At 40.3% G+C, this 13,315-nt stretch overlaps 1 protein-coding gene across 2 annotated transcripts in view; it reads right to left on the bottom strand.

The window, feature by feature from the left end:
- The window catches only part of LOC121195681 (spermatid perinuclear RNA binding protein), a 73,937-nt gene that overhangs the window by 27,774 nt on the left and 32,848 nt on the right, over positions 1–13,315 (bottom strand). For both annotated transcript variants that reach the window (XM_041059306.1, XM_041059307.1), the window contains exon 3: positions 3,212–3,391. In XM_041059306.1, the coding sequence (XP_040915240.1) occupies positions 3,212–3,214 (3 nt within the window). In that variant the 5' untranslated portion in view covers positions 3,215–3,391. The remainder of the gene's footprint in view (positions 1–3,211; positions 3,392–13,315) is intronic.

The following is a 13,315-nucleotide window of genomic DNA, read 5'->3' as shown; positions in this document are numbered from 1 at the left end:
CTGTCTCTTTCAGGCTCTTCCTGTCTCATCCTGTCTCTCTGTGGCCATCTGCTATAAATTACATGACCCAATGCCAAGGACAGGACTCACTGGAACAATATCAGCTGTGATTGGACGGACACTCTACAACCTGTGTCTTTGGTAGATACATTTTTTTTTTTTACAAAAATCTATCATTTGCATTGTACTTTATGTGTGTGTGCTTAGGCAGTGCACCTCAGGGTGTGTTTGTGCGCTCCTATTTTTAATAAGTCGGATGCCTAAAGTGCATGCTGAGTGCTAAGAAGACAGCACACACAATGCAAGGTGCTGCAAAGAGAGAATGAGAGATGAGGATGTGAAGAAAGCCGCTGAAAGTAAACAAACAAGGGCAACAGAGGTGAGAAATCGACAGAGGGAGATGCAGGGAGATAAAGAAAACCTGGATTTTAATATTTTTAGTCAGCTGCTGCAGAGACAAAGGTTTGTTTGTGCTGAAGCTGACAACACAGGCCACAGCACCCTCATAGTAAAACTATACTAAAAACCAGAAAAACAAATCCCCTCCTATAAAAACCAGACAAAGCCATTTTGGAGGTGGTGTTAGAGAAAATGTCACACATCTTTAGCCCAAAGAAAGCGAGACGAGTTGGAGGAGAAAAGAAAAATTCAAAAATCTAAAAAAACAAAACAAAAACAAAAAAAAGAAAACCATCACAAAATAGGCTAGGAGTGATGGGACGAGCAACACTGGAAAAAAACAACTCTGTGCCTTCTCTGTAACATCCAGCAGCCTAGGGGAGATTGCATTAAAAATTCATCCTGTGATTTATCTGCACTCTGCTTGGCAGGCCGGCCTGCCACAATCCGCTATCCTGTTTTATTATGCTCTCTCTCTCTCTCTCTCTCTCTCTCTCTCTCTCTCTCTCTCTCTCTCGCTGTCTTTCAAATTACCACATGCGTGCAGTCTCAAACACACAAATGCACATGATAGCAGGGTACATGTACATCAAAATACATTTAAGTAAAATCACACTCATGGCTGCACGAACTATCAGCAAAACAACAAACAGGCTGTCAGTGACAAGCTGGACCAGTCAACTGTCCTGATAAACACAGAAGCTAGAATACAGGACAATTTATACGACATGTCATCGTTGTCTGCAAAATTCCCAGCCTGTCTTGTTTCGGCAGGGAGGAGATTCATGTTAAGTCTGCTGTCATCAGTCAAGCCTATAAACCCGCCTCCACAAACTACAGTACCCAGGTTACTTTGCACTTAAGGAAGAGATTTTTTTATCTCCGTCCTTTGCTCCCAGTAATGTGTCAGTATGATTTAAAGGGTTTATTGCTTTCCTATAAAATATTATGACCTGACTGCTAAAAGCAGATGAGCTGACATTGCACTGTTTCTGGACATTCACATTACAGTGCATAGTATGAACATGTCTACATGAGGGAAAATACCAGGACACAATAAAACAGACATAAAATGATGTCACGTGTAAGAGCAGGAAAATGCTGTAATTAAATATATTTTCCTGTTTCAACAAAAGCTTTTAAAAACCTTCTTTAAAGCAATTCAGTTATGTCTGGGAGTATTTTATAATCCAACACAGTATGAGAAGCGGAACTGAAACTGAGAAATTGTTAAAACTTTCTGCTTGGCAGCTTCTGCAGTGTGTCCCCCAGATACAAACGAGTGAACTGATGATGACATGTACGAGGACCAAACTGTACAGCAAGCTGGACAGGGACAAAATAATCAACCCAGAATGTGTTAGGTTTGTGTCTGTTGGAGCACAAAAAAAATGAAGATGTAGACAAATACTATGGTCATGTGTATTCATTAAAAGCACAAAGCTCAGAGGAAAGTCGATAAAGAAGCTGTTTGGTGTTTACGTGGTTTATGCGGTGACACCCATGCCAAGGTCACCCACAGTATTTGCTGCATCACCATAACTCAAGACCAATCACAGTACTGTGTTTTCAGGCTGTACACACACACACACACACACACACACACACACACACACACACAGGAGCATGCACTGGTCTCATTAGCCTTGGTTATTTATGAGCTGAACCATGTAGCCTCCTCTGCAATGTCCAACCTCAGCACCTTCAGCAACATCTTGTTTTCTTTCAATTGCTCTCCGTCATTCATTTTTCTCCTCCCCACCCTCCTTCCCTTTCTTCTCTCCTCCCTTCATTCTTCTATCCTCCCCTACAAACCACTCTTCCAATCTCTTCCTTTTTGTACTCGTTTTTCCTCCTTCTCGGTCTCATTCTATTTTTTAATAATTCATCTTCTGCTCTGCTCCCCCCTCGGGGAAAAGCTCCCACTGTCACAGGCCAAGACCATTAATCAATCCCTTGTCTCTCTCTACCTCTCTACTTCTCAGCTCTTAACCTCCCTTCTCTCCCCTGTTTTCCACTCTCGACTGCTCTTTTTGCTTTCCGTATACTTTTCCACTTATGTCTCTGTACATCATTTATGTTTTTTATGGTCTCATCTGCCCCCACTTGTCATTCTCTCCTTCCACGGCGCTCCTTGATCTTTTGAGCTGTCCTCTCCTCCTCCTAAACAAGTCCTTCTTTTTCCCACATGTTCTTCCTCACAAGCCACATTTCTACACTCATTCAGCATTAATATTAGACAAAGAAAATCATCATCTATCTTTATTTACATATAACTAATGAACACACGTATGGTGTTACACATTAATTCCATCCATAGTCACCTATATTATAGGAATTTAAGGATATGACAGAGAACATACATTTAATGTCTGTGGAACAAGTAAGAAAAAAACACACTTATAAAACAACCAATGGTAATTAAACTGATTGCTCTGTCTCTCTCTCTCTATTAATCACCCCTCTCCTTCTTTTCACTATCACCCTCCATGTCTGTCTTCTTCTGTTTACTTGCATTGTTCTTCCTCTTCCATCATCCATCTCCTTCATGCTCCTCCTCTATCCCCAATGATAATGAATCGTTCTCATCACCTGTCCATTCCCCATAATGCAAAGCTATTCACTGCCGTCTTCAACCAGCTCTTATCAGGGATCTGCTTCTCTCTCTTTGACGTACATGCTCTGTTGTCATGTCTAGAGTGAGTTATCAGATCAAACTCTTACACCCCACAGTCTGGAGGCTGTTTCCTTACTCCACTTTGGATAATACACACACACACATAGCATCATCTACAGACAGAGAGTGCATTACCATGCCTGCAGGAGGAGTGGTCACACGTTTCCTTCCTTCTGACGCCCGCTTACTGGAGTTGCTGGGCGCTTGGTGAGGTGCAGAAGCAAGGTTACCGGTCAGGATGTTGCTGTCGTGCCGTTTGGGCTCCTCATGTGCTCTTCTGTCACTCTGGCCACCACTCTATGAGAGGCTGTACTTCTAAGAGATGGAGAAACAGTGAGAGGAGGAGGAGAAATGGAGGAAGGGTTAATTAGTGGCAAAGTGCTGCTTCTTCTCTACCAGATAAACAACAAAAAAAGGAAGACGTAGATTTCACAAATAACTAAATATCTAAACCTAGTAACCACCCATGCCTTCATTTCCCCCCTGGAACCCTCAGTACTGTCACACACACACACATATATGGTTTTCTCAGCGGGGGTGCAGTCCCTGTCCTTGAGTAAAAGATCTGACCGAATGGCTGATCAACCCATGTGGAGACGGACATGTGGGGACACATACTAGCGTACACACACACACAAGCCTTCATTCATTTTTCATGAGCTGGCAGGCGTCTGAGGGAGGGGGATGTAATACAAACATCTACTTGTTTTCATACACTGGGTTACACTCTTAAACCTAAAACACCCTCCTCCATTCACACACAGCCACACAGACACACTCATACACATGAAATGGTTTTTCTTCATACAGGAACATAAATGTGTGTGTCACGAAATTCAACAGAGAATACTTAAAGATTTTTTTAAAACATAAAGTACACAGTGTATATATAAAAACAAATATGTATAATTTGTTTAATGAAGAATGTTACCACAGTGACCCTGGAAGTGTGTCCATACCTTAGAAATCATGAATGCACTTGGCATTTCCAGCCACTTTATAGAACAAGCAGTCAAGCAGTAGACAAAATTGTGTGAAATAATGACTATGGGATTTCTGCTTTCCTCTGAAATACTGTGTTCTACAGTGCAGCACTTCTGATCCACCTCAGGATGAACAGAGCAGAGGGAGAAAGGGAGAAAAAAGGAGAGAAAAAGAGACTGAAAAAACTCAAGAGATGGACTTAAAATTACAATGTGTAGCTCTTAGTGCTTAGTTTTAGAGAGCTGGAGCATTGTGCTACAATACAGTGTGTGACAGGAATGGTTCTTATCTTTTCCTGGTTCTTATTCCTTTCAGTACCCCCCCCCCTCAAAAAAAAATAAATAAATAAATAAATAAAACCAAGAAGTGACAGAACAGTAATACTAAAAAAAATGTTGCGGTTGAGGTTCTATAGAAACCCAGAACTTGCAAAGCATAATTAATACACAAATTTGTGATTTTGTAAAAAGTAAATTGAAGCTACTTGTGACTTCTGCCTTTAGCTCATCTTAGGGCGCTCTACAGTAAACTAAACATCTGGTGTTGCTATGAAAACACAGGCCGGTTTTATCAGTGCAGGGTGAGCTGTGGGGAACAGATACACAACGTTCCTATTCACAAAATAAAATGTCAACAGTATCACCACTGACAGTACACAGGCGCATTTGGTCACACTCAAACCAGAGCAATGACATTTATAGAGCTGCGCATGTCTGCCTGTGTTAACACAAGAGTGTATAAGTTTGTTTCTCAAAGGTTCCAGGGCTGCCCCATTCAAGCAGGTGTGGGAAAGTGAAGCAGTGTTAATGATCATGGAAACAATATTTTTCTAAATTAGCTTTTTATTATTAGATGAAAATGAGGTTTGAAAATGAAAAAAAAAAGAAATGCATGGTGAATTGATGATTTAATCAAGACAGAAATGTTTTCATCTTTCATCTATATTTGACTAAAGAAAAAAGAAAAAAAAACAACCTTTGGTCTCAGAACTGAAACTACAATAGATGGCTGCCAAAATTAACCCAACTGGATTTGATTTTGATCTGCAAAACCCAGAAAATAGATTAAACAGGCACCGCACACTGATGTGGGAAACAATACAGATATTCAGAGCAGGAAAATTAAAACTCCCTGCTGTTGTACTTAGCAGAACTATCACTGGCAAATTGTCTTTTATTTGCACTCTAGCTGATAAATAACAATGTCTCGAATGTGCAAGCTATCTCATCACCCTGAGACTACATACATCCACGGTTATATCTGGATTCTGTCAGGAGACACAGGAGATAAACATACATGTGACTCTCCTGGACTAGAAATACTGAGGGATTAAACTGTGGTGATGCTGCGGCCTCTCAGTGAAAGCTCAGTGGGATCCAGGGAGAACAAGAACAAGAGGGGGGACAAAGGGAGAGATCCAGTGAGTTGTTAAGAGAAAAGACAGAAAAATGGAGAGAATTGGAAATGAGCATGAACAGGAACAAGTAGGACAAGGAGAGTGAGCAAAAGAGGCAAAGAGCGAAACAGTAAGGAGAATACAAAACCATGAAAGGGGACAGTGGGGAATTAGATAACGCCAGATATTGAGCTGGCCCCTCAGGCAAACAGACACCACCAGAGGCTGCTCCTCATTTTCTCTCCAGCGCTCCCTCTTTAAGCCACTGGCCACTGGCCTGCCACGCTGACAATTACCTCCTCAACACACCTGGCAGCGGCAGCATCTGTGTCTATGCACTTGTGTTTTGCCAGTTACCTTACAGCCAACACTCCCCACAGGAGGGTGGGGGGTGCTCTCTTCAGACATGTCTTGGCCACTTAGGATTGTATGCACATGATTATAGTGCATGCACACAAACACAGACACGGACACAAACACCCTGCCAAGAAGCATAATAACAATGTGCCAGCCCCCATTCGATTCTCATTATCAGAGCAATTCAATGATAAACAACACCACCAATTCCCTCCCTTTGTTTCTCCTCGCTCGTGGCACTTTCTTTCTCATTTTTCTTTAATTAAAATCAAGAGAACAAGAATGAAAAATACAGCGCACATATGGTTTCTAAACATAATAAAACAAAACAGAATGCTGTTTGAAATAAAACCTTAAATGGGGCCTTGAATCTAGTGAACGACAGTATGCGGCCTACGGTTTGCCCACCCTTCTCTGTCTCCCACTGGGACTGCGGGTGACTAAGGGGACCATGTTTTCACATGCATGGCTGCGTGTTGCCTGTACACACTGTATCTGCCCGTTTGTTCATAAATCCTCCTGTGGCTTTGCCTTCCTTGGGCCCACACTGATCAATTATTACATTACTCTCTGCATCCGCCCTCCGCCTCTTTTTGCACGCCTCCCACCAGTATCCATTCTCCATTTTTCTTCCTCTCTCTTATTCATACCATCCTGGTGGGCCATTAATATGTGATTGTGTGTTTTTCTCCAGAGAGGGAGAGGAGAAAGGGGGAAAAAAACTGGCAGAAGCCCTATCTCATTAACGTTGGTGGTGGCTCATGGACATTAGCATGTGCACGCAGACACCTGCATAGATTTGCACATGGCGCGCACACACGCACACACTGGCATGTGCACAGACACCATCACCTCAGTTTGGTCCCATAGCTATTGACTTTATTTCTCCTAGAAGTTTATGCATAAGGGAAAACACACACACACACACACACCTGTGCTGTGTCCTTCTCCTTCCTGCGAGTTGGTGATTATATCCTGTTTTCCCTACGGATGATGAAAGGAATCGGGCAGAGGATAAGAAACGAGGGATGGGAACTGAGTGAAAGATGAAGGCGAGATAGCAGAGCTGGGGAATTTCCTGAGAAGGCTCTGAGCAGCAATTTACACCTTTCTCACCTGATAACCATCAAATGAGATGAATGGTGGAATAGAAAAAGTGAAGGGAGACGCAGGATTGACAAAAGCTCGGGAGAGAGAGTGCTAATTAGTGTTGGAGGAGCTTATTTTCACAGTGAATTCCCTTTAAGACTTCTGATTTTCTGCTTAATATTGTAATTACATTATCAGACTTGTGGATCATTCTGCTTTCGAACTCTATAAAATGTTGTCGGCTGTCATGCTTAGTGACTGTAGCACGGTTGGAAGTGAACAGTTTCATCCACCAGTCATTTTGCCAGCAGGATACTGAAATTCAACACACACTGTAATTATTTCACCAGTCAAAGGACCTCTGATTAATGGCTGTTTACATGCCAGAGTAACTGTGGGAGAAATATAACTTTACTGTCACAATTAAAATCTGCTGGCACTTTATAAAATTATGAATTATAAAGCACCTTGTGTTTTTGTTGTGACAAAATGAGTAACTTTTAAAACTTTTATTTTAGTTTGAGTTTTAGAGAACTCAAAAACTAATGATCTTCTACAACAACCATCTGTAGTGTTATTACAACCCAGAAAGCCTTGGGCCCCATCCCAGGAAAAAGCTTCCTGCCATAGTTTGGAATATTATCTCAAACACAAAGTCCAGACACATTTATTATGTTTAGATTTACTATATATATAACCTTACATTTTCTGGCCCAATTCTTGGTTATGTTTATTATCAGCTACTTGCACCAGCGCTAAATGCACTAAATATAACCTGCATGGCCCTTAAGTCCTGTGGTCTTAAATGGAAGTGGTTTGTATAGCTGCACCATGTTTGCACTGTTTGCTTTTCAGATTAAGTTATATTTTAGGTAGATGGAAAAATAAATGTTTTCAGATGAAGAGCGGAAAGGTCTCATGAGGTGTTGAAAAAAAGGTGCAGAGGGACCCTTCATGAAGTAATGAGTATCATTAACGCAGCTCTGTGTGTGTAGTTCCAGCTCTTGCTCTGTTGTCATATGTCACACTCACTCATTCTCTTAACCAACAACCTCACAGACGTCTCTATGCACTCCAGTGAAGCAGACTTACAAAGAAGCTAATCTTTACAAAGACGTGAGCAGGTATAAATACAGGTGATACTTCTGGCAGTGAAGGCTGTGTGTTATTTTGAAGTTACCACAGAGCTTGAGTGTTGATTTTCCTCTCACGCAACTATTTCTAGGTAAGGTATTTTTGGTCTCATGCACGCTTTCTTCACCAACGCTATTTTTGACCCATCATGTTTAATCATTCATTATACACCTGAACGGCTGTTTGAGTGTGTGAGTGACCTGTGTGTTATATTAGCACTGACTTGCGTGCGGTTGGCTCTTGGGTTACTGGTGCCATAATATTTGCATCTGGGGAAAGACATCTGTAAAAGTGTGTGGTAATGACTTTGACAAACAGGCACACACATACGCCAGCACACGCAAATAATGAAACTCTCAGGACCAGGTGGCACACAATAAACAGAATGGATGCAGAATCACGCTCCCACATACCTCTCTCTAACCACCTCTGTTGTGAAGAAGCGTACTTTGTGTAAACAGGTGCTAGCTGACTGAGATGTCTGTCCTGTCTGCTATGCTATTTCTCTACTGGAGGGAGACAGCAGGACGGAGTGAGATAGATGGAGAGACAAGGAGAGAGGTGCACTGAGGCAGGGGGAGGCAGGGACAGACAGAGTTAAAAAGATGACAAGCTTTCAGAGAGAAATAAGGAAGAGTGTAGTCTGTTCTTGAAGATATAAAAATGCATGCTTGAATTTTGATGGAAGATAAAGATTTTGAAGTCTCATGTATTTTCTTTCCATGTCCCTCTTTCCCTCATAAACTTCCCTGCTTGCTATTCATGTCCCATCTCTCCTCCAACCTAACGACGTCTCATTTCCTCATCTGTCTTTTTCTGTTTCCTTATTTCTTGGATTTCTTTTCATACTTTGTTCACTGCCAAGAGAACATCTTTACTGTACTGGAGGCATTAGGCACTGGAATCATTTGAGAGTAATCCAGGCTGGATGAAGATGGTTTGAGGGTCTTCATTTACTGGCACGAGAATAAATGTGTGAAAAAGTGGCTCACAGTTTTGTTGATGGTGAGTAATTATGACCTTTCACTTTTACCAACACAAAAACATTGCTACCATTTGCACACAGATTAGCAGCAAAGACTACCAGCCATCTGCTGGGTTTTGTGACAAATTAACTTCATCAAGGCATATTAACAACTATTACAAGAACTACAATCATGTCAACAAAAACATTTAGATAAGCAGACAATGAATATCATGGACAATGAGAATAATTGAATAACGAGAAGAAGAAGAAAAAGGCAGGAGCAGTGACCAGGGTGTGAAAACAGCCTCAGTACCATGAGAATACCACTGGGTGCTTTGTCTACCAAACGTCTTAAGTCAGGAAATAAAAAAAAAGAGGTGAAGAGAAATTCTTCAAAGGAAACCATTTTAGTTAGATACACTGTCCTCCTTAAGGTATAAGGGCAGTAGGCAAAGGTTGGACACTGTCTCTCTTGTTCTTGTGCCATTTGGTGTCTGTGTGGAGACTATTTATCAAGATCTGGAAAAGACACAGTCGAATGGCACTGCTGTGGAGGCTGCAGTCAACACACCCTGCAGCCAGAGGAAGAGCCTGTATTTCACTGCCTGTAGTTTTTAGACATGCCAAGATAAACCGCTTGCTTGCTCACTAAGTAGCAACTGGGAAGTTCATAAGTTTTAAAAAGCGGTTTAGCCATCTCAAGTTGATTTCACAAATACCTGGAAATGCACTGGAGAGATTACCCTTGATTGCTTGCAGGAAAGAGGGGTGGAAAACAGGCTTCTGTCAACCTCTGACTGATGAGATTTGAGGAATCAATCCTTGGGTTATGAAAACACCAGCAAAAGCAATTAACATGCAAACAATGCCATAGTTCGCAAGGAAAAGAAGGTAGAAGACTAGTGAGATTCCCCTTTAACAGAAATGCAAAGGAAGAGAAAGAATGTTTGTAAACTGTCTTACAGATTTTGAGACTGTCAGTGCTAATAAACAAAAAAAGGCCTTGTGTTTTGCACATGAACAAAGTTTTCTTCCAGCCAACAGATTCTTAAGTTTTCATTTGCACAAACAGATCATGCACAGAAAAGAGCCAACATAAAATTGTGAAGACACATAACTAATCAAAGGTATCAGTGCTCATGCACTCATCACATCTTAACATACAACCTATATAGTAGAGATAAGATCAGGAGTAAGTAGCATGCTGGAGATATCTGCATTATGTCTTATTAATTCAGGACTTTGCAGCACACTAGACACATGCTGAATGGATATTAGAGTAAAGGACAAAAGGGGAAATGGTGTCATGTATGCACTGCATGTCCGTAATGGTGCAGGCCATGTGTTGATGTCTTCATTTCCTGTCACTTCTTGGTTGCATCTCTCTCAAATCTTGGAGCGGTCTATGCATACAGTGTACAGAATTTATACTCGTTTGTAGATAGTTTCCGTCTCTCTCTCTGTGCCTCTGTCTGGTGGCCGATTGGAACCTGAAAACACTGTCAGGATTAGGCCCATTAAAGCATTACACTTTAATTTAAAACTATGGCTCTGGATTCCAGATCTCAGAACAACCTGGTTGTTCTCTGCTGCTGGTTTTCATCCCAGTCATTTAATCAGGAACCGTTTTACACCTGGGAGTGAAGGTGAATGCAATTGCAAAAAGAAAAAAGAAAAAAGAATGAGAGAACTACTTACACCTTTGATTGGACACTAATGAAATGCTCGTGTGCTGCCTGTGGTTCTGATACTTGTGGTGTTGTCAAGTCTTTTTCTTTTCTATCATCACGTCAGAGGTACTTCCATTTTGTCTTGTTCTTGCAGTCATTTGTCCTTTTCTTGAGTTAAAATTTTAATTTTCTGTTTTTGTTTGGTTGCAGGCAGGACTCATTAATTCCTCCATTACAAAAGTTGCAAATGTGACATTTTGAGATACAATGATTCAGACTAACTTGCAGGAAAATCATGCTTTTCATAACATATTTATTCATAAATATTTTTGTTTACTTGAGGGCTTGTATCAGAATCAACTATTTTTCTATATATGATTGAAAGCACTGCATTTATCACCCGATATATGTTAACATTATAGTTGGTATAATATTCAATATATTTATCCCATGTGTTTTTGTTTTATTCAGTGGCAGACCAGACTTCTGAAACACTTATTGATAAGTGTTTCATTTATTGATATTTTCAGGAACAAGGGGAAATAATTCACATATTCTGAATAAACGTCAAATACAGATGGACAGATCTGTTTCACAAACAAGCGAACAGGACTCTCAGTGTGTATCACAGTGGACACACACTGACTCTACCGAACACACACGCACAAAAGCAATTACTTCTCCTACTGACTACCACACTGATTTCCCCCCTGATCTTAACTTATGCACCGGGTCTGTTCCAATTTATCTTAGCACTCTTACTGCTCTTATGTTTTCCATCTGTTGTTAACTCCTTGTTCAATCTCTTTCTTGTACTACAATGGACTTTGTCGCATTCAATTTTGTTTGTCATCCTTATTGGTTTGTGTTTGTTTATTGTTTCTTTTGAGATGATGTGCTAACAGAGTCCCTTCAGATTTTTATTTTATTTACAAAATAGTGCATAAAGCTTTCTGCTATAACTGCCCACTTGCAATTGAAAACCAGTTTCCCGTACAGACATTGCTCCTTGTATTGTTAATCATGTACCTATTGTCCTGCTGGTGTCATGGCTGAACACCACAGACCCACTTCTGTCACAATAACAGGTTTCTGTCAGCTACATACTTCCATTCACCGCGGGTGCCTCTGTGACGTGGTTGGTGGTCTATGCTTGAAAGGCGCCAATGCTATTATTTACTGTGATTACTTGAATACACCCTTTGATGCTTAAATGTGTATAATTACCTAAGTTACAAAAATTATAACATTGCAGGTGCTACTCCTAAATGGCACAGTCGATTGATGCTGCAAGTTTGTGTTGATTGTTCCTCTACTGTTCATCAGGTCTGTTTATTTGCACTTTTGAGGTTTAACTGTGTATATCTGGCTTGGCTGTAAGCCCACTTTTATTGAGTTTATAATTTGTGTGTGTGTGATTTTTTTTTTTCATTTCTTTCTCCTTTTGTTTTTTTCTTCTTCTTTCAGTCGGTCAAGTATCTGCTTTGAGTGCTGCTGCAGACCATCACTCTCATTCTTATATTGCGCTCCTAATTCATAACTGTGACCCAACCTAATTTAACGGCATTGTCTAACGGGGGGAGACATTAAATTCACCTGCTTTAACAGTAAATTGCTTAATAACCCTATAAACTGTACCACGGTATTACATCATCTCCATCACCAGGGTGCCCATTTAATCTTTTTCACATGAGACTCATCTTAAAGCCTATGCTTCATTTAAAATTGATGAAGGGATGGGTAGGTCAGACTTGCTGTTCCTCATTTCAGGTAAAATCAGGAGGTGTGGCTACCCTGCTGCATAAAATCTGTTCCCTTTGTACATTCAAATGTTATTTCTGATGCTAATGGTAGATTCATTTTAGTTACTGACAAGATTCATAATACTTGTGTGGCTTTTTTTAAAAACATCTTTTCTTAACGCTCCCTGATACGTCCTCACATTACTGAATATTAGGAGGAGACTTTAACTGCTGGCTTAATCCTCAGTTGGATCGTTCTTCCTCTAATGTTTGTATGCCTTCGAAGTCTGCCAAAGTAATCCCGTCCTTCATGAAGGAGTTTCCTGTCTCTGACGCCTGGTGCTTTTCAAACTCTTTTAAAAGGGAATATTCCCTTTTTCTGCCCATGTTCGTACTTTTACCCATATCAACCTTTTCCTGGTTGATAACAGACTAACTATATCTGTATCTGAATGTAAATATGATGCTATTGTTATATCTGATCATGCTCGAATTTACTAGCACTTGTGCACCGTGGCGTCTTAATAAACCCTTACCTTAAAATGAGGATTTTGTTAACAGCAATCTGATTTTTAAAAAAATAAATTAAAAAAAATAAAAAATTATTTTAGGTTTTTCAGTTTTTGTAAGCTGTTTTGGTGTTTAACAACATGTAAACTGTCATTTTTTTATATAAATTAAATTTAAATATACTTTATTTATTGGGAATTTATATCTTTTTACCTTTTGTATATTCTTGCTAAATTACAGTGAAACAATAACAGTTCAGCAGTCCAATGGCTAATACCTTCAATTAAGTCCTCTGCTTCTTTTGAGAACCTACTGTCAAGAAATGGGCCAGTAATGTCAACAATAAGAATAACTTCCACAACACAGTATATAAACACACCATACACTGTG

The sequence above is a fragment of the Toxotes jaculatrix genome, chromosome 16 (genome assembly GCF_017976425.1).
Source record: "Toxotes jaculatrix isolate fToxJac2 chromosome 16, fToxJac2.pri, whole genome shotgun sequence".
NCBI lineage: Eukaryota > Metazoa > Chordata > Actinopteri > Toxotidae > Toxotes > Toxotes jaculatrix.
The sequence above is the reverse complement of the archived record's forward strand: the minus strand, read 5'-3'. Positions and strand labels throughout refer to the sequence as shown.